This window comes from Agelaius phoeniceus, chromosome 4, assembly GCF_051311805.1.
Source record: "Agelaius phoeniceus isolate bAgePho1 chromosome 4, bAgePho1.hap1, whole genome shotgun sequence".
NCBI lineage: Eukaryota > Metazoa > Chordata > Aves > Passeriformes > Icteridae > Agelaius > Agelaius phoeniceus.
Window position 1 is genome coordinate 27,366,480 of NC_135268.1, and position 24,617 is coordinate 27,391,096.

Sequence of the window (24,617 nt, forward strand, 5' to 3'; positions counted from 1 at the left end):
AGTCTGGTTCTTTACATTCAGTTTACTCTTTGCTGTACCTTTTTGTCAGATGCCTTCTTATAGCAGGTTGTTCACTTGAAAATGCTTTGAAATGAAGCTGCTGTTAATGGTATTAACAGTTAAAAGACTATGGGTGGCTTTGCTAAGTGAGCCACGTTTGAGATGCCGGCAGCTTTTTTCCAGCGGTTTGCAGTGATGTGCTGGAAATAACTAAAGCACCATTTTGGGGTGTCTTTTCTTTTTTAGAGGGGAAGGTAATATGTTTTGACAACTCTCTTGAAAATTGACTTTAACAAATTAATAGGTAAAAATGAAGAGAGCTAGCTAATTGTCATTATAAAACAGCCTCCCAAAACAGATGGGAAATTATGTACAACTCCATCAAGAAGCAGTTATTTTCCATGCTCAGTTTTGTAATCTATCCATGTATCATTCATGGGCTTGGAAAATTGCTGTGCAAATCTGTATATTCTCAGATGCAACTTTTCTTTCTCGCCTCAGCTTTGGTATGATTATGCAAATCATGAAGCAAACAGATGCTTATCAAAAACAGTCACTTGCTCTGGAGAACTAGATGAGTAAAATATTTCAAGACCATCCCAAATTTTGGCATATGTGCTGTGGTAAAACAAGCAGTTTAGAATCTGAACCTTCTGCTCTGTGGCTGATTGCATTGGACCTATACAAACTGTTGGTCTTCAAGGCAAAGTGCTGTTTCTGCCATAAGCAGTGAAGAAGCCACTGTCCAGTTCAGGGCAGCTTCTTCCAACCTGTCTTGCACTCTTTATAGGTGAATTGATGTGTTTTTTATGTGGTTGATGCCTCTAAAGCCAATTTTGTGATGATTTTTTTATTGGTTTAGGGGGACCAAGGACAAGCTGGACCTCCTGGACCTCCAGGGCCACCAGGACCCAGAGGTCCCCCAGGAGACACCGGCAAAGATGGTCCTCGTGGGATGCCTGGCTTAACGGTGAGTTACTCTGCTGCTGCTTTGGTGTGCACATTTCTCTCAAGTGTTTGCCAGCAGAGTGTCAAAGACATTTTCTGAGGTCAGATTGGCAAGTAAGACAGGAAGCTGAACCACAGGCAAGTTTCAAGGTGTACCTGAAGTCCCACACACACAGAACAAGTGTATAGAAGGGCCAAAAGTAACGCCAAGGTTCCTTGCCTCCCACCCCTGGCAGTTTCCCTACACTTTCTAAGGTTTCTCAGTCACTCACTGATGTTTAATAGCTGTGTGAGGAGAGTCTGCCCCTTTCCACGAGTAATAAATGTTTCTATTCAAACTGCAAGATAAAACTGAATTTGAGGCCTCCTAGCATAGCTTGACTTCTCACTTCTTAATGGTTTTACCTCAAAAGTCATGGAATAAAGTAATAAACTGCTAAAGCTGCCCAGGGTACGATGAACTTGGGAGTTAGATTCTGCCATTTTTAAACAAGAAGAACAGTACCATTTTCTTTGGCTCAACCACCATATTTCATTAGAACAAGCAGCAGAATCCAGTATATTGTGTATTGTTTGTTTTAGGCATGGGATGACTCCCACACTTTTTGAACAGATGTCTAAACACATGATTTTTATGAAAAGTATGTGTTTGTTTTTAGTTTCATATTTTGTGGCCTCCTTAATTTTTATTCCTTTGAAAGAAGTATCTCTTTTCACCATGAATGGCACTGTGTTATCAGTGTGGAAATGGAATCACAGGCAGGAGAGAGACATGAAAAATAAAATGGCACATGTGTGGATGTATACACATGTTCACATCCACGAAAAGTGAAGATTGTGGCCAGGAAGGCACATGGGGAACCAGCAAAGTGAGGACCAGCACTGGAAACAGAAACTAGTTTCTTGAAGAAAAAGCATCACTTGTTACATGAGACCAGGACAGCATAAATTTTTCCTGCAGGGCCTTTTTTGGCTAAAACTGAGAAAGAAAATACCTACACTCCTGTTCTAACCCTGTTCAGGTGTTAGCTGTCTAAATGTAATATAGCATGATAATAGTAAGATGCTGTTAAAATTTTCTTGAAAATCCAGCAAAGCTGGCCAGTTGAGACATCTAGGACTCTAGAGCTGCTGCTGCTGTTGTTGTTTTGGCTTTGGCTTTTTTACCACTCCTGCCCTCATAAGTTCTAGCTCAAGGTTATGAATGACATTAGAAGTCTGTAGTTCTCATGATGCTTTACTTGGGAAACCTTCGCATTTCTTGTTAGACCTATGGCACATCAGGCTCTGGGCCTCTTCTAGGTCTCCCTTGCGTTCATTTATTGTGGTTAAATGGACTGTAGTCAGCAGAGTTGGTGCTGGTTTGATCTAGTAAGGGCAAGACTGAAACCAGAATCCATTTCTGACTGCAGTGATAGTGTTGTAATAATTCACATACATAGATGGGACTGGCAGAATCAGCTGGCCTTGCTAGTTACAGTGTGGCTGCGTGTGGCTTTGTGCTTTTAGCAAAGGGGTCATTAGTGTTTCTCATAACAGAAAAACCATGCATTTTATGCAATGAGGTAATTTCATTTTATAATAGTTCTGTAATGATTTTGACTTTAGAAGGCAAGAGAGAGTTTCTTTTATAGTTTTTAAGCTGTGGATATCTTAAGCCCTATAACATTATGGAAAATCACTTCATAATACTGCTTTAGAATCAGATACAAACAAGCACTCAGGTAAAATCATCCAGTTTGCTGCCCCTTGCTACTGTTCTGTACCCTCAGGTTAATGTTCCTGGTCTCAGAATGCTTGTTCCTCCATGGCTGTGTGAAACACACTCAAATAGGAGAGCAGTAAAGGGAGAACTTAGCTGAGAGGGAAGGACAGCTTTGTCTTTGAGGTAAAGACTTGTGTGGACCTGGTGAGCTGAAAACAGCAGCTGCACTGTTCTGTGACCTGGGGGCTTGCAGCGTCACACAGCTATAGGAGGGTGTCCTTAGAGTGACCAGTGACCATTAGGCAGGCATTGCCTCTTTTGCAGGGTTAGACAAAGCAGGGCTTCTCTTGCAGCCTGTCCTTCTCAAGCAAGAAGGTTTACAGTTGCCCTTCTGTAAGATGGTGTTTTGGGGCAGTGGCTGGCCAGGAACGTGTGCCTCCATGGCTTCTTTCTCCCAGCTGTCCTTGCAGATGCTGCCTGTTTGCTTCTGAGTGCAGTACATGTATAGCCAGAGAAGCAGCTCTGATTCTTTTCAGTTGCCAGGAACAACGACATCAGAACAGCTCTCATCAATTTTATGGCAGGCTTTCTTTTATGACAAAGCTGCTAAAGAAGACCCTGCAGCTGTGCTGATACGGTAGTGCATGGACTGCCCTGTGCTCAGTTGGGTTTTCAAGGGAGTGATGTATAAACCAGACCACTAAAATGATAGGAGCTCTGGGTTTTTTGGATGGGTATTTTTAGCCCATATTGTATGACTGATATGTTTTACTGTATATGTGTTCATATGGGAACAAAGGGGAGAAGATAAATTCTGACTGCATGTAGAGTTGTGCCCACAGAAAGAGAATACATTGGGGAAATGATGTGTTACCATTTTGAAAGCCAGTCCAGGTATTTAACAGCTGAGTAATTGTTTCATGGCTTCAGAATACCAATATGCATGGTTTTATGGAACATGGTAATTGACAACATTAAGTTCTGCCTGCTGACTGAGGTGATGATACAGACCAGTAATCTTGGAATATATAAACTGTGGGATATAGCACATATGTGAAAATAACCTTTCTATTGTCCTTTAGCACAGTGGAATGGAATACTATGTTTGGAACCAAGGACAGAGTCAGAACACCAGTACTTATCTCTTGACTTGAGAACTATATCATTACATGATTGTGAAGTAGTACTTCTTAAGATGTCTATGATTTGGACTATCAGGTTAAAAAGCAAAAAATAAATATGTTTAATGTGTAGTTAGCTGCCATACCTGTTTTAAGATTGAAATTTTTAAGATATTTTATTACTAGATAGAAAACTGGATTCAAGATGTGTTGAAATAATTGACTCTTTTTTTATTTGAAGGGTGAGCCAGGAAAACCAGGAGAACAAGGATTGACAGTAAGTGTCCTTCCAGTTTTCTAAGAAAGTACAACATGACATACACCTTTTAAAATGAGAAATTCCAAAAAGCTTTATGGCTGTGTATTTCCTGATCTTCCTATGTCACTGGCTATTTGGGACCTTATTTGTGAAGAAAACACAAGAAAGAAAATGTCCTCTGTTTAAATACAGTCCCATATGGCCAACTTCTTTAAGCTTGGAGAAGCAGAAGGAAATAAACCAGCTAAGGTCACAGTAAAACAAAAAAGAACCAAGCCAGGGTTTCCCAATTCCTGGCCCCCTCTTCACACTGGCTCTGAAGCTGAGCTGTTTATACCTTGAGACCATTGAGCAGCCCAGGAACCATCTGCATGTTTTACAGGCCAAACTTCAGGCAGTCTCTGTGGCAAGAGCTCTGGACCTTTGCCTGACAGAACAGTGAAGAGACAGCACTGAAACTGTCAGAAAGTTCTTCTGTTCTGAGGTTTCATTTTTTTCCTCTGTGTGTGTCAAATACTTCCGATTCATTTGGAATTAAATTGAAGCTCCACTGGTTGTAAATCAGCTTTAGCCACAGGTTATGGCATCATAAGTTTCTACCTGTCACATATTCCCAGAGTGGTGGAACATACAGTGCTTCTTCTCCCTTAAGATCTCTCTTTAACACGGTCGTTTTTATTTTTATGAGAGATGACAGATTGTAGCTTGGGGCATGTGGTTTTGATTCCTGAGTGCTTCTGAGGAGGAGGATTATCAGTAATAATCAGCTCAACAATCAGTGCAGATATGATTGCTGTCTGAATTTGTGAAGATTTAAGCAGGTGTGATGATACTTTACCTTGACAAATTGCAAAATATTTTCAATTGACAAAAGCCAGTATCTTTTGAAAGAAAAAAAAAATGAAGATTCTGAGACTTGGAACTGTCTGCTGTGATCAGGTAGTTGAAGTCCTGTACTTTTTCATTTTGCAGTAATGATTTATTAATTTTAAAATCAAAGCCTCCCAAAGGTACTACCTCATGTTTCAGCCTGCTGCTGGGCTCTTTTTTACTCTGTTTTTTCAGTTTCTGAGTGCCTCTGAAGAATAGATACAATAGCTAAGAATGCAACTTTTTGGTTTGTTTCCTTGTATTTGGAACATTCTCCAATTTGACCACTGGACAGAACTCACTCAGCTTCTGCAAAAGTGTCCTTCTATTGAACACCAGATCTGCAGAGTCTCAGGATCCTTGATAGCTTTTAATCCATCACCTTTTAGTCCTCATGTTCAGAGCATTCCCACTGCTTTAACTTAACCATCTGTGTGTAAGAACTAAAAAATACTACTACTATGTTTCTCTAAATGCAGATATGTTTAGATAGGAAGAAAAAGTGTTTAAAAATAAAATCAGCACGTTTGAGTTGGAGAAAGATTCCAGATAACATGAATTTCCAGCTCCAAATGTCTGCTTCAAAAGTCAGTCTGACAGTTTAAATGTTAGGTTATGTATAGATCACGTTAAAAGCATCAGTGTCAGGAAGGTAATTAGTTTCTTTTTATTCTTCTTGGTGCTTCTGACATCCTCTTTATGCCAGTACAGATTTGCAGACTTCTCTTCCCTGTGGAAAATGTTACAATTATTCAGGGACTGTTCAGCTGTTTCTGACAACTTCCGTCATACATTTCATGTATTTCCATATTGGAAATTCAGATACACTGCTCCAGGAATGGATGATTTCCCAACAGGTATGTTAATGCTAGAAAAAATAGTATATTATGTGGTGAGAAGCACAGGCTTTTTCCTGCCTGAGTTTCTTTTTGTGCATTTTTCACCTATTAACTTTTCAAATTAAAGGAAAACAGGGATCTCTGCCCAGAGGAGCTTCTATGTTATTTCTGCAGGAATTCTTTTGTAAGGACTTGCCTTTGTTTCACCCCAAAAGTCTCCAGTCTGAGTTAGCTTTCTGTTTTAATTCTTAATGAAATTGAAACTTGGAATTCAATGAGTTCCAAAAAGTACTACCAGTCCTGTCTCCCAAAATTCCATTTGTTGGAGTGTGCTGTGGTTTCCTGTTTGCCCGCCTGTCCAAGGCCCTTTCCAGCAAGAAGCAAGTACTATGGCATATATTCTGATTCTTCCTCCAAGACAGAGGTGGGATGCTGCCAAGAAGGGCACTAAATGCTGGAAGGGGATCCATACAGTTTGGGTGACATGCTGAAGGTTGTGGAAGATGCAGGCTGTTTATGGCCCATAGGGTCACACTCTCTGAGGCTTTAAATCCCATGCTGCTGTTCAAGTTAAGGATAGCAGCAAGCCTGGCCTCTGGATTATAATGATGGGGACAGAACATTTTTCTCTACAAAAGCATTTTTTACACCTGTATTTGGTAGCATGCCTTGGTATTTCTAGATGAATGTACATGGCATTGAAGAGCTGGAAATTTTTGTGTGAACCTGTGAACCAACAAAGGAATAGCTTGAAATTACTTAGTTTTCTATTTTCCCATGAAAGAAATGGAATAAATGTCTTCAAAAGTACAGGATATGGCCACAGAAATAGGTAGCAGTGTTTTCCAGCTTGTTCCTCAGGATGTACCACGAGCCTGTGACACACACTGAGTAATGAGTGACCTACTGTATGAATCAATACTTAGAGGTAACCAGGGCAACCAGGAAGCCTCAGCTGAAATGCAAAGAGCAGATTTATTTCATCACCTTGCTGACAACACCAGGCAGTGGAGACACAGAGACCCAGCTCTGTTAGGCTCAGTTTATCCTAGTGCACAGAAGGGATGGGGTGGGGCTGCTGCTGGCCCCAATATATCAAAGATTTCCTGCAGGAGCAGTGTATCACAAGGCTGTGCTTCTATGCTTATTCCTTCTCCCAGCAGAAAGAGGGCTCAGGCATGTCTTGTGACAGGGTGTTGCCTCCACACAGGAATTCTGCTTCTCAAAACTGGCAGAGGATGAACAACAGCAAACATAATAACTGGAGTTTCCCCACACCAAAATTCTTAGTGTTCCCAGCTGCAAGGTCGTTTAGAGTGAAATTATTTCCTCCTTAAAAATTTTGTGGGTTTAACCCTTTCCTCCCAACACCTGCAACAATGTGTACCTTGATTTACAGAAAGTTGAAATTATTTTAATGCATTTGGAATTCTGGCAATGTTCATGTTCTTCTTTCAATGAAATAGAAAACCAAGTGACTCTTGTGAAAAGATGACAATTTGCTGCAACTGAGAATCTGGTGCCGTGTTTTTTCATATTTAATGAAGTTCTGTGTCAGTAAATAAAAAAGAAAATGATGTTTTGAGGTGATGTTTTGAGAGAGGGCAGTAATAACTTTTCTCCCTCTCAGACAGGAGAGTTTTGCTTAGACCATACACAGAGAATGGCAGTGTTTGAGTTCTCTGACATGAGTTCTGCTTTGGCTCGAGAGAGTTCATCTTTGAGATGAGGCCATAAGGAATGGCCTTATTTTTTCCTATTTCCATTGGAAAAAAAAAAAAAAAAGTGTGGGTTATGGCATAGTGGTGGGACAATTTAGCATGTGGGAGATTCTGTTGTTTCTTACAGGAATCTCTGTTAAAAATCATTCCAGATTGTTCTTGTGCCAGCATGCTTCTTTTGCTGGTCTGTCCTTGCAGTTGAGATGTTTGGGAGAACTCTTTGCAAGGGTTTTTTGACTCTGTATGTTGCTGTGTCAGGAAGAATATGTTTGCTCTTTGAGCCAAGAAACTTCAGTTTCTTTTTAGGTGAGATGGAGGTTTGGGTTATAAAGATGTGACTGCATGCCTCTCTAATGTTAGAAGAGAATGAAAGAATGACTTGCAGTTGAAATTTTTGTCTGGTTTCCATGACATTGGAAAGCCCTGCAGATGTACTTTCTTCAAGAGTTGAAGGTATCATTGCTCTGTGCAGAAAGGATTAAGAGAATTCAGGGGGAGGCCAAGCAGTGGGGTGACCAAAGGGATTAGGTTTTGAAATATTATGTGGAACTAGAAAATTGTGTGCTACTCAAGAGAGAAGGGCAGTAGTTTCTGAAGCTTTTCAACCTTTTCATTTAAACTTGTGTCCTGCCTCTCATAATTCATCCTGCTTTTCCTGCCATTTGTCTGCAGTTCTTGGTGATAAGGACTCTTAAGTACCATGGAAGAGTTTTTCCAGTTTATTTTCTCTTTTTCAGAGTGAATAATAGATGGATTTGTGGTTCCTTTCTACCCAAGAGTTAGGATTTCTGGTTGCAGACTATTCATGAGAAGTTAGAGTCAGTGATGGAAAATATTAAAGGCTGACACTGGCAGATAGACATGTTCAGATTCATAAACTGCAGTGGAATAGAAGGCATGCATGGGATGATTTTGTTCCTAATTTCCATTTAGGGGATCTTTTTTGTGCTTTTATGTGTAAAGTATTTTAAACTAGTTCATATTAATAAAAATCTGGAATATTAAAATATGCTATGTTTTCAGCTCCTTTTTTCAAAAGTAAATTTAAGCATGTTTAGTGTACAACCACATTTGTCAGTGAAAGAAAACCTCAGTGTATTATTTTCTTCCCCAAAATGGGCCTTAAAGACATATAAGTAATTTTGCATATGTTTTACATGAACAGAACACTCTAGAATAACCAGAGAACTCAGATAAAGGTGCCTCTTTGCAAAACAAATCTACACTACGATTATTAACCCAAATGCAAAATCCCTCTGCTTTAAGATACATTGTTTTCCAAAGTAGTACTTTTGTGCTTACACAGACTTGCTGGGCATCTGTTAAAGAAAGTAAAACATAATGTTATTGCTTTCACTGGTTATTCAGAAAAAGGAGGATGTTCTTCCAAAGGACATAGCCATATTTGTGAAAGACAGTGGAAAAGTGTAACCTTGCAGTTAAGTCTGTAGAATGTCACAGCTTTAAAATGAATTAATACTATTTTTCATCTTAGGTAAAAATGAACTCTCAGGGACCAGGCAGAATTGTCTGGGAAGTTCTGCTGGTTTCAATCCAGCCTTTCAGGCCAATGGTCAAGGCCAGATTCTCAGCTGCTGGGAATCTTCATAGCTCCTCTGGGAAGCTACTAATTGTGATTTTGTTTTCAATGGCCAGAGTTCTGTAGGCGCCTTCTTTGTTTTATTCTGGTAGCATGTTCATAGTAAATTTTATAAGGTGTTGTTCTTAAGCTGTTTAGCTGCAAAAGTTTATGAGAACTAGCAGATGAAATGGAAATTCTCAGCCTGTGCTTTTCACTGCAACTATTCCTTTTTTTTCACCAGTACAGTTGCACTTGGGCTTAACTTGCTGGAGATCTCAGGGAAAAGTGTCAGGCATTTTGTAACCTCTGCACTTTGGTGATGGCTGCCACAACAATGACTAGAAGAATGAAGATAAGAAGCTCTTCTTGAGCACTAAGTAACTGCAGCACTTTCCATCAATTAAGGCAGATAGCATGGGAGGGGGTCACTCCTTTTTAAGAAGGGATAAGAAATTTTTCATCATAGTTAATCTCTTTTCGTAACTGATCATTCTTATATCTAGGTGATGCATCAATATTACAGTACTGAAAATTTCAATACTAGCATTCTAGGAACTGTAATCTTTATGAAACACTCCTCAACCATGCAGGTACATATTTTCAGAGTTTTACACAAAGGAAATGGGATCCAGACAAAGGCTCCACTGAAGTGCAGATTAATGCTTTGTATGAAACATGTGCTTTGTCTTCATGTATATTTGTAGTTCTGGTTTCCATTTTCAGTTCTTTATGCTATTAGACTGGTGAGAAATTGGTGTGTGGGGAAAAAGGAAGGGATCATCCCCCTCTACTTGGCACTGGTGAGGCCATACCCAGAGTGCTGTGTCCAGTTCTGGGCCAGTCACTCCAGGGAGGACACTGAGGCACTGTAGAGTGTTCAGAGAAGGGCAGTGGAGCTGCTGAAGGGTCTGGAGCACAGGTCCTGTGAGGAGCAGCTGAAGGAACTGGGGCTGTTTTGCCTGGAGAAAAGGAGGCTTACTGGGGGACAACCTTCTTGTTGTCTTCAGCTACCTGAAAAGGAGGCTGCAGCCAGCTGGGGTTTGATCTCTTCTCCCAAGTAACAGGTGATAGGACAAGAGGAAAGTGCCTCAAGTTGCATTAGTGGAGATTTAGATTGGCTATTACAAAAAATTTCTTCATGGAAAGAGTTGTCAAGCATTGGACCAGGCTGCCCAGGGAAGTGGTTGAATCACCACCCCTGGAGTTATTTAGGATGTGCACAGATGTGGCAGTCAGGGACATGGCTTTGTGGTGGACTTGGCAGTGTTAGGTGAACACTTGGGCTCAATGATCTCATACATATTTTCCAATCAAAACGATTCCATGATTCTGTTCTAAGTGTTTAATGATTCTTACAGGCAGCAAAGGGAAAATCTCTGTTCTCAGGAACAGTCCTGGAACTTTTTTTGTTTCATAGAAATACAGACACAATACTTCCCAGAGGTATTCTGGTTACAAAGAGCTTTTACTTTCATAGAAGGTATGGAAGTAAAAAAAAAATCTTCTGGTTGTTTTGTTGCTCTTTAGTTCTGGTTTTTGGGGTTTTCTTGTTTGCAAGGCTTTGGAATAAGAGAGTTTTTGTATGACAGTGTATTGCACCATTGTGACCTATTTTGCTGTATAACTTAGTGTACAAAACCACTCATGTTTTCATTATGTTTTTGTTAGGCATTTTCATTTGGTGTTTTTGCTCATTGTCTGTGAACTCTAGCACCTTGTAAAACAAATCATTATTCCTGCCCCAGACCTGCAAATTGAAAATGCCCCAACTTTTTAATTCATACATTTCTTTAAACATTAAGCAACGGAGTCTCCAGAAATTGAATACAAAAGGTTGCTAATGTATCACACCCTGAATTACTCTCTCTCTCTCCTTGAAACTGCAGCTTTAACCTTTACAGGGCAGAATTTTCTTATTTTCCATCTTGCTAAAACACAGGGAACATATGAAGTGTTGAAAGAAAATATAACTCTAACATTAGAAAGGAGATGTAGTAAGAATGCTGGACCCCAAACTTTGTTTTACTACACTTAGGTAAATCTTTTCAGTTGGGTTTGATTTTAGGAGGGGTGAGGGTGGGTTGGGGTTTGTTTGCTTGTTTGTCAGGGTTTTTGTTAGTTTTTGGTGTATTTTGTTTTGTGGGGTTTTTTTTGTTTTAATTTATTCTGAATAGTTACTTGTTAAGGACCAACTGAAATGTCCAACTTCATTCAATTATTTCTATAATGCAAAGACTTGACATGCTACAATATCTGGAGCTTTGGTTTGATTTCCAAAAACAGTGATTTAAGAATGGCAGGTCACAATGGAAATATTTTACCTTTTAAAAAAACACAATTGCATAGAAGACTTTTGTATACATTTATGTTTATCCTTAGTTATCCAGTTTTCCAAGTGTTTAGGTATTATCAATAATTCTCCTTCTCCAGAGAAGCACAAAGGGCAGTTGAATTTCTTTGGAGCAGCATACCTTATTTTTCATCCTCCTACTGTGGAGTTACTTGAACAAGAACCAAATTCAGTGAAGTCCTGCAATGGGTTGTCACAGCTGCCTAGCTGGTTTACTCAATTGGACATGATGGCAAAGGGCTCTTCTGAAATGTTCATGATGGCTGAAAGAGCAAGAACTATATTTTATTTTCATTATTTTTAGTTATCTTCCTATTCTGGTCTATTCAAGACTTCTTGCAACCAAAATTTTCAGCCTTCTCAGTTGAGGTTCCTCTGTGAATATGTGTCAATTTGAGGAAATGTGGCATAATCCTAGAAAACACTGAGCAGTCGCTTCATCTGAACAGTTTTCACAAGGTTTCTTTGGAATTCTTGAAGCCTAAATGCTCTTTATAAAAAGAGCTTTTTGAAATCAGTTGCCAGTGTTTTAGGAGTTGATTCTAAGCATCCCATTGTGGAAACTCTGGGAGTTTCAATGATGCAGGCAAAAGTAAAATATTTGCTATCAACATAATCTGTCATTGATGAATGACAGGTATCATATATATGTATATGCAGTTAGGAGGTGAAAGAATTCTGTACTTCTGGGATTGTTTTGTTTTCTTGATCAGCCAATGGTTTTAAAGAGTTGTGTGGTTCTGTTTTGCCTCCTTCATACACCAGATATGTTGGTGGCAGAGGGGCAGTATGTTACATGTGCTGGAGATGGAGCCTGCAGCTGGTGGGGATTCCAGCAGGTTCTGTCTGTGTGTGTGTGTGTGTGGGGTCAGTGCAGAGCCAAGGCTTTGGGCTTGGGGGGAATGAGGTGGGGACTGTGGCAGCAGCTCTGCACTGCCTGCCAACACCAGGGGCAGAATATCTGTCCAGGGGGAAGCTTAGCTGAGCCTGCAATTGCAAAGCATCCCTTTGGATGTGTTGGAGCAAACAGCAGGGCTAGGATATTGCTGCAGCTGTTACAGAGCACAGAGCAGCTGAAGGAAAACAGTGAAAAACATCAAAACAAATATCCTGAGGAATTGTTTGGAAGCTTTCACATATTTTTTGTCTTCTGCTCCTGTCTCCAGACCTACATAGAGATTCTGATTGCTGGTCTTACTGTCTGTTCATCAAGTGGGTACCACAGGATGCTCCCCAGTTCAGTAGAATCATATGGGGGAAAAATCCACATGTTCAGATGGAATTTTCTACATTCATTATTCTAAATGCTGTCACTGATTTCTCAGGAAATAAGCAAAAGCACCTTGTTGGTTTGGGATTTTTTGGTGTGATTTTTTTTGGTTTTGTTTTGTTTTTTGGTTTGGTTTTCTGTTTTGTTTTGGTCTTTTGTTTTAATTTTTTTTATTTTGTATTTTTTTCTTTTTACCATATTTGATTTACCTGCTTGTTTCTGTTTCTCCAGTGTCATTCTGTGCCTTGGTCAGAGATTTTAGGTAATTCTAGAAAAATAAGCACCATTCTGAGGTGTTCTGCAGGTGTTTTTTGTTTGTTTTTTTTTTAAGAAGTTTTCTGTTAGTAACCTAATTTCACATTTTCAGTTAAATGGCTGCTGGCTTATGTGGGGGAGGGACGAGAGCTGTCAGTGAATGAGCTGTTAAGTTTCCAATGACTTTGAGCTTCTTTCCCAATGCTAGAGAGCAGTGATTTAAAGAAAAACTGTTTCTATTCAGGTATGTTTTGCAGTCATAACATTCTAAGGATAAGAAGGACTTATTATTCTATGTAAATTGTGAAATGTATCAATTTAGATAAGCTTTTATTTGAAATTGTTTTTTCAGTCAATACCATACCATTTCTGAAGGTGTCTGTGCTGTTGGGGACTGTTCATGTCATCCAGTGGCTCAGTGACTGTGAAATACCAGAGCTACTTCCAGTCTGAGTAAAGGCTTAAGTACCAGAAATGGAAAGCTTCTAATTGCATAAGATATTTATTGATAAGTAACTGCTGCATCTTTTCTCTGAATTATTCATTTTAAAGTCACCATAAGAGCAAGACTATGCTACTATGTAAATATTTTCATATTCAGTAACTCATCTGGAGAAGCTGGGATGATGTCAGGGATGAAGAGGAAATTCTGGGAAAAAGAAATATTTTCTGCAATGTCTTGAATTATATCTGACAGCTGACAGCTGCAAGCACCAAGAAGAAAGTCCTCAACAGAGAGTACGTTTAACAGGTTGCTTTGGGGGCTAATATTAGTAAGTGAATTATCATTTTTCCTTCATACAGTGGTATTGTATTCAGGGCTCCCAAATGGTAATTTAATATAGCTGAGGGTCTTTAGAAGGTTTTAATACCTTCTTAAGTAGCTAGAAACTGATATATCCATCCCTTGGACATAAAAATAGCTGGTATGAGCTATGATGGAGGTCTTCAGTTGTTCTTTCGCCTACTGATGGAGGGATTTTTCCCAAGACCTGAAATAACCCTGAAATGTAGCAGGTTAGTTTGCAACAGGTCAACAGGATGTAGACATTTGGAGCTTTTTTTTGATACCGTTGCTGTAGGGAAAGCATTAGTTTGAGCATTAATTTCTTGGTGTTTTTAAAATGCTGGACTTGTGTCTTTCTTACAAAAGAAAAGGATGGTGTCAGGCACTCGAAGAAAGGGAAGAGCTCTGTTTGTGGATTTGTTCTATTTGTGCTTCCTTACCCAGCAAATCACTCACTCTCAGGCACTTACTTCAAAAGAAGGCTTGATTTAAACAGCAGGTTTTGTGAAGCACTGTGAGCTGGGGACATTTTTCTCCATCTGAAAAAGCAGATGCTCACTATATTCATTGCTCTGATCATCACCAGTGCTGAGTGCTTAGGTACTTCTGCTTTCTTTTGAAGGCAGGGGAGTAAAGTGGGTTTCCTTTATCAGAATCTGTCTCTGCAGTCTGAAGAAGATGCTCACAATACCTTTCTTCTGTTAAAACAATCAGGCCAAACTTTGAAGAAGCAGCATTGATCTATGCTTTTGCAAGACTTGATACCAAACCTTGGACACACCAATCCCCATTTAAAACTGCAAGGCTTTCATCCACATCAGTGGATGCAGCACTCAGAATTACCACCAGTGGAGCTTTTCCTTGTTAGCAGTTTAAAGTTGCATCAGAGCAGTGTTCCAACAAGCAGTGTTCCATCTACTGACAGTGGTGGATTCTGCCTAACTTCACTCTAATTTAAGAATAAAATCAGCGTCACATTTTGAGGCGAAAATCCTTTTGTTTTCCTAAATAATTGCAGTTCTGGTATCAATCAGTTCTTTTATTCTTCCTCACATCAGAAGGATTTGAATTCTGCAGTTTTTGTGTTGGGTTTTGCACCTTCATGGACTATGAATTCACTTTGCTTGGTACACCACCAGCACCCACAGTTTGCACCAGTGCCCATAGTAGGAACCTGGGGACAAATGTACATAGAGCTGTGGTGGACATGGTCTGTCTGTCACCAAAACAGACTGCCAAAGTGTCCTGGATGTGGCTGGTTGATCTACTTTCTCTCTGTTCCCCCTCTCCACTGTGGCCACCTGGGTACTTCAGAGACACCAGATGAGAAATGGGTCCTCTTAATATCAAGACTTTGACTCCTGCATGACATTAAGGAAAGTTAAGCTTTCCTGAGCTGAGATATCTCTTCCTGCCTTCTCAGGTCATGGGGACAAAATGGTGGCTTTTTGTTTTCCAAGAGCATTCTTAACAATTTCTGAAGTTAAAGATTTTTCTCTTAACTTGCAAATGATGGCACACATGACAAGTTGGTATAACACAGTCATGTGTGCTGATACTTAGAAGGTGAGATTTTGAGGTTTATGCTTCTCTCCATTGCAGAAATGGTTGTTTGCATAAACCTTGTTTTTATGCTGACAAGCTGATATATTACTGTGGACACAGAACTGGCTGTTGGCTGATATAAGAGAGAAAAACCACAGTCATCTTAATGCTGGGAGATTTGTCAGTATTAGAAGAAACAGATGGCTTGGAAGAGAAAAGATTAGAAGGGGGAAAATTTGAGTATTCTGGGTAGCAGTTAGATCAGTTCCAAAAGTGAAGAGGAAGGATTCATTGTGCATTTTGAGCATAAACTCCTACTTTTCTTTGATTTATAAAACATCAGCTGGTTTCAGTCCAGTGTCAGAGTGCTTACAGAATAAGACAGTCTTAGTTAGTAATTTCAGTTTAAATTGGCTGGAGTTTTGATGTTAATTGAATTGTTTTCCCTTTGCAGGGACCTCAGGGGCCTCCAGGACAAAAGGTATAGTATAAACAACAATGCTGTGAAAGTGATTATTCCTCCCGTGCCAAATTGCATGCAGAAAAGGTGAATGGAATAAGCTACTGTACGCTGCATTGAATCAATTAGCTTAGGTTCTGAATTTTGCCTTTGCAAAATGGAGCCATATAATGTGAGACACAAGATTTCTCATTTCCCCCATCATATGAAGTTCAAGCAATGCAGAGCAGACTGTTTTTAATCTGTCTACTTAACTTTCAGGTGAAAAGGTCACTATAATTTTCTCATTCATAGACTGGTACGATTAGGAAGCCAAAGTTCAAGCGTTGTGAAAGGTGGGGAGATAAAGTTTCTGATTAAATGCATGTCTCTACTCAAGTAGATCAGTGCCATATGACTAAAGAATTGACCAGCAGAAACAAAGGGCGTAGGTGTTGCTGATAAATAGTGCTTGGTCGGTGCTGTTCAGGTGGTCTGCCGGTGTCTTCCTGTTCCTCCGGTAACCCGAGACCTGCCTTCCTGGGAATGCCTTCAGCCTTATTTACACTCATTAAAGCTGACTGCCTCAGTTTGATTGAGTGAGTTTAGGATTTATGGAATTACACCATTAAAACAGTCCTCAGAATATGAGCAGTAACAGCTAGTGAGTGGTATTTTTCCGGCATCTGACTCACATACCGCCAAGCTGAGTAATTTTCTAGCTGATTTGAAAAGATCGAAAAGTTGTATGAAAGATATTTAATAAAACAGCTATAATTTATATAAAGGAAAAAAAAAAAGAGGAAGGAATAAGTAGTATTGACATATGTGAGAAGGATGCCTGCTTTCCCTCTTCTCAGATTATGTTCTTTAGAGTGAAGCATCTGTTAAAATAAACTTTTTTACAAAAGAAAGAAAACCTGTGATGTGTAAAAAATGTAATCCCAAAGTACTCAAATTGTTGGAATTTTGGCAGCTGTGGGCTGTATGGAGTTTGCAGGCTGAAGGAGAGGACTACCCTTTGTGTTTGGCAATGCAGGAATGTGGCTCACATCTAAGTTGCCCTTACAAAGCTATACCCTGAGAATTGTGGAGGAGGATACTTTGTGTGTATGACATCAGCAAAACCCATGTGCTGATGGGCTTTTGAATATCTGATAAACATTTACTTATCACAGTAGAATCAGCTTCATTTGACACTTTCTAACATCCTGTGTTTTGTAAGAAAAATAATCAGCTGCCACTGAGAGGAGGAACTGTTATACAAAGGATAGTTTATTGAGGCTGATGGCTTAATGCCCTCCTGAGCTTTGCCTTCTAATTCTCTGGAAAAATTATACAGAGATGTGGAAGTGTTCACTCAGGCCCCTTTGCAGTAGCTTAAAGCCATGACCATGCATTCAGCAAAAAGAGACAAGAAGGATGCCAAAGTGGAAGCCTTGGGAGAAAGGGGAGAGCATTGTGAGTCAAAGAGATAAGCTGGGATGCGGTGTATTATTTCTTACTGATTCAAAGCTCTGTTACTAGCTCTTGGAGGGTTCTTAAGACCCTCATGCGTTGGTTCCTTTTCCTGTTTCACAGGATTTTCCAACTCTGTTAATTGACAAATGTCTGCATCCATTTTGAACACATTTCCTTTGGGTGTTGGTGATAATTTTAGTGACACCTCTAGGCAAAAGAGAGGGGGAATTGCCATGCAGCAATTCTTTCAGTTCCCTTATTAAGCAGCACCATCTTTATAAAATAAGAGGAGAATGCTGTACAAGCCTATGCACCTTTCCTGCTTTCCTCATGTTTTGTGTTTTCTCTGAACTTCCATAGCAAGTTGCACAAGGACCTTCAAAAATTATCTATCACATAGAAATTTACAGTATGAGAGCTTTATAAAAAGATCTCTCAATGTTAGAAGTCATTGTTAATTTTTTTTTCTTCTTTGTCACTTGTGGTTGGCCTGTATTGACCTTTTAATTCTGATTGCACTAATACTGGTGCAGTTTCAAAGTGTATCTGTAATTTGTACTGTCAGACTGAATCACTGAATATTATCTCTTAAAAGCCTTGAGATTGATTGGTGCTACAAGTTACTGAGCTTGAATGATCCTTCTAAAAGCATTAATAGTTTTGTTCAGGTGCTATATTTGATTGCATGGCATCAGTCTCAAAACTTAATGAGAGCATTAAATGGAATGGCATTTTAATTCTAACATTTATTGTGAAGCACCCACAACATTACAAAACATGAGCTTGAAGCTTGTTTCTGGAAAAGGCCATACAGTCCTTAAAATGTACAACATGAGAACATGTCTAATTAGTATAAAATCTCAGCTGAAAGGAGAGCTCAGCTTGGATAAAAATGAGTTCTTGAAAAATTTATTGCAATTCCAATAAGCAAACATTCACCATTATTTCTAAACACTGTATCATGAGATGAAAGGTTTCATGACGTGTTTAATTTGCTAAACACTGGCGTCTGGTTCCCTCCAGGGTTCTGTTGGAGTGCCTGGTGTTCCAGGGAGAGATGGACAAGTGGTGAGTTTTCTGACTTTTTCAGCGCTGCCATTATTTATGTAGTGGATTAAAGCAATTTTGGGCTTGTTCACGTGAACAATATGCAACTTTATATCCAGAACTGTGGTTTCAAATTGGCTTCATGAAAAAGGCCATGTATAATATAGCATAATGTGCTTTGTGCTCTGAAGTAATTTTTTTCTAGTTTTACCTGAACAAGCAGCAAATGTAATTAATTAAGCTGAAAGTCTAGTGTTCAAATTTGGTGATGACTGATAGGTTGTAGAAAGAAATGTATATTAACAGTGTGTTACTTGAGTCAGCATATTAACAAACAAAGGGTTTTTTACTTTTTGTTAACTCAGTCTCATAATGCAAACACTTACATTGATACTGGGTACTGATGTGGTGCCAATACATTGTTAATACAACCTATAAATAGAGAAATAAAAAGAAATGGAAGTGCAGCTGGAGGATAATTTCAAATTGAATTTTGGGGGGAATAAATCAAACAAATATTTTTGAATACAACCAAGAGGAAATGCTAATTTAGGCAAGTCACTGTCGGAGTTCAGAATGGCCCTCCATAAGGAGAGGTCACAATAAAGCAGCAGGGCTGTGTTACAGCATTGCTAAGGTTTCTTGGCAAATCTGGGTGATGAAGTTTGAATAGTATACCTCCTTGACTGTAAAGAGTATTATCCATCTGTTGTTCTCACAAGTCCTAGCATTCCTAGTGAACTTCAAGGCACTGGCAAGGGATCCCAAAAAGAAAATGTATGATATATATTCACCAGGTTCAAGCAGCAGCAGATGGTAGTGAATAAGGGTTGTAATAGACAATCCTCTCTTCTGCTTCCCTCACCAAGAGCCCTAGGAATAAGTGTTGTTTCAAATAATTTACTTTTAGTTCTTCTTTCCTAAAGAAGAAAAAAAATAATGTATTGTTACTAATAGCATAATACATAATATTAGACCTGCATTTTCAGAGTGGTTATAGGAAATAATGTAATAATCGTATATTTCACCTTAGTGATAGTGATTTTATTTTAAACTATTCTGAGTATTACAATTAATGTGAAACAACAAAATAAGAAATATTTAGAATTAAATATATATACACACACACACACACACACACATATATATATTTAATACCAGAATTTATAAGAAAATAATATGAAACAAATTTTCAGTAAGTCCTCAGATTTTTTCCTTCATATTTTATAAGTGAAGTCACTTGCAACAGGAATAGTAGACAGTGCTTACCAACTGAGATGCTCTTGCTGTACATGATTCAAGTAATTTTTGTGGTCTGACTGAAATGCCAGTGAAAATTTACTTTGTGGCATATCTGTAGGAATATGTAAGAACACTGGATAGGTGAAGTTGGAAACTGCTCTGAATAGAACAGAACTGATGATTCATATTTTATTCAAGAACTTTATTTTTAATAGTAATCATGCAAACTCCAGCAAGAAAAATTCACTCAAATGAGCAGAAAAAATTGATATTAATGAAATGTGTCAAATGTGTGATTAATGTGTCATTTTGGGAGACAGGGAATTTTTTTAAGCTCTTTGGCAAGGTTGTTGCATGTCTATTTTTAGGAGACCACATAGACTTACCTGCTGTCATGTTTCAGGGGGCATAAAAGAAATGTGCAGTTGAACATTATGGGAAGATGAAAACACATCTTTAAGTGTTGATTATTAATTTTAAATAGTGCTTTTAAGAAACTCCAAAACTTTCAATTTATGGGTGTCTTATTTATTTGATTTACTTCGTCATTCATCACATCTATAACTTCGCAGACATTTTAAAATTATTACCACTTTATTAAAGATGTCAGTGTGTTTTTAGTGTAGCTGGACTGCTTTACTTTTGACCTTTTAAAAAAAACCCCTGAATTACTAAAGTGAAACAGAGGGAGCAGGACAAAAGTCACACAGATAAAAATAAATTGCTGTTGCATTCTTTAATTTGATTTCTTAACTGTTGGTCGATATTGACTCGAAACCACTTCCTTATTTGCAAAAAATATATTATTTTCATCATACTAGGCAGATGAAAGTTGAATGTTGCTATCTCTTTAATAAATAGATTAAAAAATTCTGTTAGCTTGGAAACAGTGGTAGAAATGAAGTTTAAACTGAAGCAGTGTTTGTCTAAAGTTAGAAAGTATAATGCAGCCTAGCAATCCCATGTTAATATTTTGCTATCAAAAGGTCAGTTCTTCCAGTTTCTATGAAAAACCAGATTCTCAGTGCAGTGCAGCACACGAGATGTTGATGAGGACCAGAGTGGTGATTTTAAGAGTTGGGCTATACTGTGAGCCAGCTGCTGGCACTTCTGGCTTTACTCATTCAGATTCAGGGTGACTTGCAGAATAGTTGGGTTCAACTTGCATGTGTGATATGAGTCATCCCCTTTTTAGAAGTGACACAGTTAAAGGACTTTACAAAAGCCTTACTGTCTCGGTTGCCTTTTGGCCAGTGAGCTCTCTCTGTCAGACAGCAGCATGTGCAGTGCACTAAGTTCCAAGTTAATATTTTTCCTTGGTTTAAAAGGCAGTGAGTGTTAAGCACATGCTTAAAATTAAGTGTGCAAATGCTTTTCTCGTTTGGACAATGAAGTATTTTTCAGCCGATGAATGTCAGCCGTGAATTAGCTTTGCTCTGTCCTCAAGCAGTTGAACAAAACAGAGTTAGGTCATCTCCATCATCTAGGTGCCTCTGTAATTTTCCTTTTTCTTTGTTTCACCTCTTCTTTAATTGAAATACTGAGCTATGGGAGATGATTGACAAGTCTGACCATAGGTCTGGGAATGAGATCATAAATTTTGAGTGCACTTAGAACAGTCTTTTAATCCCTTAACATATGAACCACTTGTCTTAGACAGTCTCTAGATATTAGAGGAAGTGTAATTTTACACAACCCACATGTTTTTGCAGGACTGTTAACTAGTAGATTTTTTTTGTATTTAGAGTAGCAAAATCACTGCCATAAAACCTTCACACATTAGGCCAAATCCAGTGAAACATTACAGGTAGTCTTGCAAGGACATTTGCAGTCTTCATTTGTTCTACATTTGAGAAACTGCAGCAAGTTTATCTTGAGAACACTAACTGGAAAGGAACTGCTTAATAGTACCTGCAGCTGGAAATAGTGTTGTTTTTGGGATGGATCAAAACCTGCTGAAATAAGGAATCTTTCTGAGTGCTCCTTTTCCTTTGCAGACTGTTGTGCAAGCCACGGGTTCCTTTCTGTCATGATGCAATAAACTTCCCTTTCTCCATCCCTGGCAGAAGTTCCTCAGGCACTTGAAAAGTACAGAAAAGCATTAATTCTGCATGGAGCTAGGAGGTTGCAGTGATCTGAGGATATCACATCCGTACATTAATCATGTTGAAATGGCCACAAAGGGCTTCTTGGAAAGTTAAACTCTGCAAGTATAGAATGTATATTCTGGTATTTGTTAAGTGCTGCTGATTTGATAAGGGCTGTCAATGACTGCAGCAGCACACAAAGAGAAAAGCAGAGATTCCTTAAGTGTTAAGATGGTATATGGCTGAAATAACCCAGTTTCTGTAGTTTGTGCAAATAACCGTCTTTGTTATAAATAAGAGTTTGTCTGGAGTGCATAAACCCCTCACTCTAAACTTCCATAAATCTTTTCTTACGTAGTACTTGATATTTTGGTGGGTTTTTTGGTAAGGGTATATTGAAAACAGAATGAATGGTCAGGATAGATTCTTTAATTTCAAATTCCTCTGGTAGATTTGCAATAGCAATATGATAAACCTCAAACAATTTTCCTTCATATCAGTAGATTCAGAGTCTGGGTATGCACATTTCTTACTGCTTTCTTCATGCTTTTTGTTTCTCTAATTTACATGTATTTCCTTATTACTGTGTACAGTGCTGTGTAGGAATAGATTTTGAAGGTGGCAGTATCAAATTTGTTCAGCGAAATGAGGAAGGGTATGCATGTACTAACATTTTTTCAAATAAAGGGAGGAAACATCATAAATATGGTTCACAAATTCCCAGACAGGTTCCCAGGTTTGCAGGCCAGCTGAGTCTTGTTGAAGAAACTTTCCTCTTAATTTCAGTTGGTGAGTGGGCCAGGAGAGATTTCTAGTTCTTAAACAAACAATTTTAAGTTACTTTGGAGGGGCGCAAAAAGCCAGTTGAAAGGAATTGAATTCCACCCTGGTTTGAAATGGAAATCATAATAACATATCTGAAAAACCTCTTTTTTACCCTCTGTCCTCATCTATGTATTTTAGAGTAAAATTAGAGTGGATTAGGTCTGGGGCCTCTTGTGTTTCCTTATCCTTAAATTGATTACATTCTAGTGACTGAAAAATATAGCAATACTGACAGCCTTTCTTTCAGGGTGAGGTGGATATCAACCAGCTGGTGTAGAGAGTTATTGCATCTCACCAAAACAAAACCTATTTCAGAACTGCAGCCTCTGGGCTGTTTTGCTGTTACAAAGAAGAAAAGCTGGGGCCTCCAGCCATGTTATTTTTAGCTGATTAATTCTGGATATGAAGGTATATGCCTCAGGGGCAGAAAGCACTCCGGTAAGGAGAAGCATGCTTTCAACTGCCTCAACTCCTTTAATATGGACTCTGGTGGGTAATACATTTTCAGACCTGTTATGAAGTAGATTTTATTAGTTCATATTGACAGATTTCTTTCTCATATTACCAGCAGAGCCCAAGCAATGCTCTATACACCTGAGTACTCACCAAATTCAGATTCACTTCAGTCTAAGCGTTAAGACTGCCCCTACCACAAGAGTATCTGAAGAAGCTGCTACACCTATTTATTGAGCAGAGTGCTGAAAGTTGTTCTTTGCCTGAATACAGGAAAGAGTTAGGGGCTTGGTCAAGTTACACAAAGGCAAGATAAAAATAACTTCATATGAAAAAGAAGTCAGGGGTTACCTAAACAGTATTTCTAATACAATATTTGTGTGTTTACCAATGTGGGACGTGACGTTTGTGCGTCTGGTAGTTTTGTTGCTGCTTTGGTGCAGCAGAACCTTGATAGAGAGGATGTTCAGATAAGATGGTGCTGGTACCCCAGCATCCCATGGAGCTCTTGCTCTTTCCATCATGGTGTCAGGTGCATCATAAGCTGCACATTGCTGAGGTAGCCTTTGGAAATCATAGCCCACCTCAGTGCCAGGAGGGAGAATTTTATTTTTATTTTGGTGTATCATGGTAGTTCTACACAGTGCTCATTGCACAGGACAGCTTCTGCAGTATGGTTTAGCTGAGAATAAGAATGCAGAACGGCAGAAAGAGCAAATAACAATTGATTTAAATTGAGTACTAAGACACTTCACACCTCACTACAGCATCTTCCCCACTGTCCATCCCTTTTAGGGATAAGTTCCAAGGGGATGTTCTGAGGGTACCTTCACACAATTTTTCTGGGTCTTGTATCTTTTTCTTATGTGACGGTGTAGTTTAGCCCTCATAAATTCTCTGACTGGGATCATGGGTTGGGTTTTATAGGCACTAGAAAGTTTTAGAATGATTGCCATCGCTCTGTTACTGAGCAGTAATTTCTCAGGGGTTCATGACTGGAGAAAGGTGAGCTGTGAGCTAAAGTTAGATGTACTATAGAAAAAAATTACTCTTTAAATTGGAAAAAAACACTGTCAAGGCTACTCTTGGAGTACTGTGTCCAGTTGTGGGCTCCTCACTACAAGAAAGACATGAACATACTGGGTAGAATCCAAGGTCCTCAAAGGTGATCTCCAGAGGTGCCTTCTGAGTTCAAGCATTCTGTGATTCTGTGAAAGAAAAAATAAATAAAAATATGCTGCCTTGGTTTGAAACCTAGCTGATGTACTCAAGACAATTGTTTCTGCAACCTAACTCCTTTGCTGTCAATGCAATTAAAGAGAGACTACAATAGCAGTCAGGAAAGACATTAGCCATGGCCTGGTGAATGTAAAAAACATGTGACATTGAGTATTTAGCTTTATAGCTTCTTCCATTTTATCAGGTTGAAAAGCAGTCTGATTTAAATTGTTGCATCGAATGGCATCGTTGAGTGTCTGGTGTTCCCTTGCATTCATCACTCCTTGAATAGCAGGGTCACCTTCTTCAGCCTCTTAAAAATCAGCTGTGCTTTTTGCTCATCTCCAAAACACTAACCTGTGGGGCTGAAGTGTACTTGTACAGCATTTTACACTCCAACTTTACTCTTAGAGCATTTTGCGCTCTGGTTTTAACACATGCTTTTAGTAATAAATAGATAAATAAATAGAAGTAACTAAACAGAAGAAAAATAACTAACTATACGTCCTAAGAGAAATATTTTAAATTATTTTCAGGCCCAAGAATCAAAATCATTTTTTGGGATGAACACATCTAAAATGACACAGTATCTG

General features: G+C 38.8%; 1 protein-coding gene across 1 annotated transcript in view; it reads left to right on the top strand.

Annotated features, from left to right (window-relative positions):
* COL25A1 (collagen type XXV alpha 1 chain) overlaps positions 1–24,617 on the top strand; it is a 298,659-nt gene that overhangs the window by 207,968 nt on the left and 66,074 nt on the right. The window contains exons 9-12 of the mRNA XM_077177163.1: positions 863–970; positions 4,016–4,051; positions 15,707–15,733; positions 18,176–18,220. Coding sequence (XP_077033278.1) covers positions 863–970; positions 4,016–4,051; positions 15,707–15,733; positions 18,176–18,220 — 216 coding nt within the window. The remainder of the gene's footprint in view (positions 1–862; positions 971–4,015; positions 4,052–15,706; positions 15,734–18,175; positions 18,221–24,617) is intronic.